The sequence below is a fragment of the Octopus bimaculoides genome, chromosome 10 (genome assembly GCF_001194135.2).
Source record: "Octopus bimaculoides isolate UCB-OBI-ISO-001 chromosome 10, ASM119413v2, whole genome shotgun sequence".
Lineage (NCBI taxonomy): Eukaryota > Metazoa > Mollusca > Cephalopoda > Octopoda > Octopodidae > Octopus > Octopus bimaculoides.
The window spans coordinates 9,068,118-9,074,004 of NC_068990.1; the positions used below are offsets into that span (position 1 = coordinate 9,068,118).

General features: G+C 34.2%; 1 protein-coding gene across 6 annotated transcripts in view; it reads left to right on the forward strand.

Annotated features, from left to right (window-relative positions):
- Positions 1-5,887, forward strand: part of LOC106868898 (arylacetamide deacetylase) — a 49,368-nt gene that overhangs the window by 25,383 nt on the left and 18,098 nt on the right. For all 6 annotated transcript variants that reach the window (XM_014914619.2, XM_014914469.2, XM_014914700.2 and 3 more), the window contains exons 5-6: positions 1,461-1,524; positions 3,135-3,256. In XM_014914619.2, the coding sequence (XP_014770105.1) occupies positions 1,461-1,524; positions 3,135-3,256 (186 nt within the window). The remainder of the gene's footprint in view (positions 1-1,460; positions 1,525-3,134; positions 3,257-5,887) is intronic.

Sequence of the window (5,887 nt, forward strand, 5' to 3'; positions counted from 1 at the left end):
GAGGAAACAGGGTCTACCCATAGTCTTTCTCAGGAAGCGAAACCTTTAGACTTCTTTTTCATGCTTGTTTGAAATGATTACTGCGGAAACAAATCGTTACACAGAATGTAAACAAATCGGAAAAAAAGATAGCTTGCGGTTTCCTGCAACTGTAGATGAAATACGGGCATTTTTTGCCATAAATATTATTATGGGTATTAGACAGTTACCCAGAATAACAAATTACTGGAGCGATCAGGAACCTTTTGGCGATGAATATATTTCCAGTATTATGAACGAGTACGATTCGTGAAGCTGAACCAATATTTACATGTGAGAGACACTAGCAGTACACCCCCACCCAGTACGTGGAGAACTTTGAGACAAAAATCATGCAATAGAATTGATTAAGAACCCTTTCTTTAATTATGTTCCAAATATCACATTAATATGTTGATAAATAAAAAAGTTACAGGTGTTTAATGAGACTAGTCTAAATTCATGATTATTTTAGAATTTAATTGAAACTCATGACGGGTGTATTTTGGTCAGAAATATAGTAACGAAAGGGTTAAGTGGATTTCCATCAAAGTTCAGAGTTAATAGTTATAGCAGCTGTTTGATGTGATTGTGTGCACTTTTTATTTAAATCATAAGAAGAATGCAATCACTCTTGTTTATCTGTGCATGATTGGACATGCAATTGCAAAAGACTACAAGAAATTGATGTAAGCAAACAGGAGCTGTGGCTTTCAAAACCACAAGTGGACTTTGTTTTATTCATTATCAGACAATGCTTGTACTACAATAGGTACTTGTTTAGTTAATCAGATTGTGTAGTGAGTTGTTATCTGAGGAGCTGGCATACTAATATATTCACCAACTGTAGCACAGATAAAGAAAATGCATTAGGTTAGAAGAAATTACAGATAAATTGTATTGGACAAGTCATAAAAGTGCAAAAGTAATTTTATGCATGGAGAAAGTGTTTGCATCAGTAGTATATCATGAGAGTGTGGTGGAGAGTGTGTGTGTGTGTGTGTTAAAGAGAGAGAGAGAAGAAGAGAGTAAAAGAAAGAACAAAGTGATGTGACTTGATGAAACCTTTCAAACTCTATCTTCTGTATGACAATTGTTCCCAGCATTACTTAAATAGTTTTGACTTCTGAATTAGATGCCACCTTTACTTAAACTATCCATTTCTCATCCATTTGTCACACAAAATGTCTCTCTCTCTCTGCTTCTTGATTATTTTATAAAACATTGATCTAATCATTCTTCTAAAATTAGTAATACCATGCTTTTCATTCCATGGTTTCTTGACATATGATAAATACATGGTTACAAGCCTGTCTGTAGCCTCGTCTCTCTTTTCAAATCTCAGCTTTTATAATTTATTCAGTAATAAATTCATAAATTTTTAGATTTCATTTTTTTTTTCTATATTTTTTATATATAAATTTTACTGTATCCTTTAATAGGTGTTTCTCACAGTTTACTAGAGAGACTGACTCAGGAGACTGGCGCTGCATTCATTGATGTTGAGTGAGTAATTTCTAAAACATAAAGCCTTATTTTATATCTTTTTGATTAAGTAATTATTTAAATTTGCATTTTATTCTATATTAAACTGTTTCTCTCTCTCTCATTCTCTACTATAACTACTCTTTCCAATGGAAATCATCTTTTTTCTTTAGAAAACAGACAGTATAAGACATATGTGAACAGTGTGGTTTTATATTTATCTAGTAAAGAATTGCAAATCATCTGCTATGATATCCTCATCATTAAACATCTGTTTTCCATCCTGGCATGGGTTGGATGGTTTAACAGGAGCAGGTCAGCCAGTGATTCTTTGTTTTGACATGGTTTCTCCAGCTGGATGCACTTCCTAACACCAACCATTTTACAGAGTATGCTGGATGTTTTTTACATGCTACCAGCATGGGTGCTTTTATGTGGCACTAGCACAGGTGCAAATGAAGTGTACAATGCACCAGCATGTGTGCATTTTACATGTGTGTAATTTGAACGGAAAACATTTGTTTGAGCAGTATAAATTTTAGGAAAGCCTCAGCGTACATACACATAATGTGATGGTGCAATAAAAGCCATTGACTGATAAACCCAAGAGTGATAACATCTATTCAGGTACAATGCATAGGTGCAACACACGTTGGGTGAAAGGACGTTGTGAGTTTATTGTAGAAGTTACTTGTGGTTAAAGTTGTGCTTTGTTTGATCATTTAATGTTTTGTTTTTTCTTTATTTTTTACACTAGCATGGGTTGGGTGAGTAGTTATTTAGGGCAAGATTTTACTATCAGATCTCGGAGTGGTTGGCGTTAGGAAGGGCATCCAGCTGTAGAAACTCTGCCAAATCAGATTGGAGCCTGGTGTAGCCATCTGGTTTCACCAGTCCTCAGTCAAATCGTCCAACCCATGCTAGCATGGAAAGCAGACGTTAAATGATGATGATGATGATCCTTTTCTGTCATCAATCTTTTACCTGTTTTTCAAGTTAAAGATTTTTTTTTAATTAAGAGATCCTTGAAAGCGCTGAGTGATTGGTTATAATGTCAGTATTTTACTCAAGCCAATGACAAGCATGGAATATCTACATTCATGCACATTTACACACACTCACATACATATGTACACACACACACACACACACACACACACACACACACACACACACACACACATTTAGGATGGACTGCTTTCAGTTTCTATCTGCCATATTTAGTCACAAGGCATAGGAAAAGACACTTGCCAAAGGTGTGCAGTATGTCGGGTAAGTGCCTTCTACATGTGGGATCGAACCTAAAACCACACGGGTATACTTGTACTTATATGATTATGTCTTAAAAAACAAAACAGACTGGATACTGTCAGTGTGAATATCTTTTATTACAAGCATTCTTGTGTTCGTTATAGACCTGAGCTAAACAATAACTGATTTGTTTTTGATGAGTGGTCAGCAATGACAATGAGTATCCAACGGTGAAATCATAACAAGAAAAAAATAGATTGAAATTTATTTATGAAAGAAAATAAAACCAAAAATATTGTAGAAATTAACTAAAAATAAAGTAAATGTAAACCTTTCTGTTATAAATGTTGATTTTAGTTATCAATTTTAATGTAATTTAGTTACCGACTGGCACCAGAACACATTTTCCCAGTTCCTTTCGATGACTGTCTAACAGCAACTGTACATATCTTGCGGAATGGTAGGGTGTATGGAATTGATAGTTCGCGTATAGCTGTTTCAGGTGAGTAAGCTTTTCTCAGTTGTTGAAAACAAAATCAACTTTATTTTCATGTTGGAAAACATCAACATTCATGTTATTGTTTTAGTCAGCTGTGAGCATTACAATATTTAATTTCATTACTGTATTCAAAGTTCTGATTTTTGTTGGAGTTAATGTGACCTAGAATTTCACCCAGAATTATTTCAGTTGTCTTCTCTGGTATGGAAATTGATCTAACACAATTGAGTCCAAATGCGCACGCTCATACATGTGCACATGTACACATATGTACAAAGAAATTGTCATTATCATGATCAGTCGATGAATTAAGTACCAGTTATGCGCTGGGGTTGATATAATCGGCTGGTCCCCTTCCCTAAAAATTTCAAGGCTTTGTGCCTAGAGCAGAAATAATTATCATAATAAGTGTATAATACTGTGGTGGAAATGCTAGAGAGATGGATAAAATACCTTGCAGTATTTCATAATTTTGTGTCACATTTTATGTTGTAATCCTACAAAGACTGCCCACACCTTTTTCTCCACCAGAGTTTATGAAATAAGTACCAGTCATACATTGAAGTTGATTCAATCAACTACATTTTTTCTTACAAATGGAAAGTCTTGTGCCTATGATAATAATTATCATTTTATGAATTTTTTTTCTTGAAAATAATGTCATGCTTTCTTCTATATATCTTATAATCTAACTAACGGCATGATATTAAGTGCATTGTGGCCTTACATGATCAATATTACTGCATGAAATATAATACATACACTCTAGTGAAAATTAGCTTTTATTTGCAGGAGAATCACTTGGTCATTAGAAATTATGTTGCTAAATGTGACCATCTCACATCTGTGCATTACTACCAACACTTCTGTTAGTTACAAGAATTGAATGGACACAGCTACTGCACTGAATACACTTAAACACTGACTTGGTCAAGCATCATCTTTAATCTGATATACATTATCTATTATTGCTTGTTTATTCATTCAATTAATTATCTTCCTACACGGCAAACAACACTTGTGGCACAATATTGGTGAAGTTGATAGGTAAAAAGAAGTAAGATCAAAAATAGTAACTTGGTAATCTTATATGCTGCATGGGTTTTGGTTGTGGGAAAATACTTGAACTTAAAACTACAAGCAAGCAACCCATTCAATTTTTATGTGAGTTACTTGCTTCTAACAATCATTTCTACTGGTTAGTGGAGGTATGGGTTAGGATTAGGGTTTTGGCTCTGTGGTAAGTAGCTTGCTTACCAACCACATGGTTTCGGGTTCAGTCCCATTGTGTGGCACCTTGGGCAAGTGTCTTCTGCTGTAGCCTCAGGCCGACCAAAGCCTTGTGAGTGGATTTGGTAGATGGAAACTGAAAGAAGCCTGTCGTATATATGTATATATATATATATATATATATATATGCGTGTGTGTGTGTGTGTGTGTTTGTCCCCCCCCCCCAACATCGCTTGACAACCGATGGTGGTGTGTTTACGTCCCCGTAACTTAGCAGTTCGGCAAAAGAGACCGATAAAATAAGTATTAGGCTTACAAAGAATTAGTCTTGAAATATAAAGGGGGTCCGCAAGTCAAAAAGTTTGAAAACCCCTGGTCTAAACAATGAAGATGAGAGGAGTAAATGGTTTAGATTAATGAAGCAGTGAAACAGAAAACAAATGCCTTAGAAAGAAATTATGTTTGTACACTCTGTAATGTCTGATAGAAAATTTTAAAGAAGACTTGGCTTTCATGACTTGCTTGACAATGCAGGCTAACGAAATGGTTAGAATTAGCATTGAACTCTGTGAGGTACTTGATATATAAGTGTCTTCCAAGGCTCTGATGTTGTTCTGTTTGTTTTAGTCTTAAAATGACAAGATTTCCACAGAATGTTGGTTTTTACCAACAACTTGGTTCTCATTGCAGAAACTACTGAATGGCTTCTGTCAATCAACAATGATCTAAAACTTGTCAAAGTTTTATATACTTTAAATCCAATATACCATCCATTCCAAATAGGAGCTGCAGTTCTTATCAGACAACCATTACATCTATCAACAGAAGATATTTGTCAGATTTCCATTACATGAATACCAAAATACAGATGTTACTTTTTTTCCTTATCTTCTCATAAATTCCAATTTCAATATTGTCTTTCTTTCACATACAACTCATCATTTCAAGAGTGCTCTCCTGAAAAACTTATATTCTTAATGTTGTCAGAACTCTAGATCTAAGAGATATTTAAGTTGTGTACAATTGTTTGCAATATATATTGTCGGAATATATTTGCCTATGTAATTCACTCATTCATTTTACATTGATCTTTTTTTCCATGCTTGCATGTGTTAAACTGACACATATTATAGAGACATTATTTCTCAGCTTAATGCTCTTTCTGTCATTAACCCTTGCCTGATTTTCGAGTAAGGGTGTTTTCATTCCATTTGTGTATGAAAAGTATTGAGCTACCAAATGATTTATTGATTGGGAAATGTCAACAGACATCACCATTCACAGCTCAGCAATTTTCATGAAAGGCACAGAATATTATCATTCACGCAAAGACACATGCATATATATATATATATGTATATATATATATGTTTATATATATATGTATATATATATATATATATA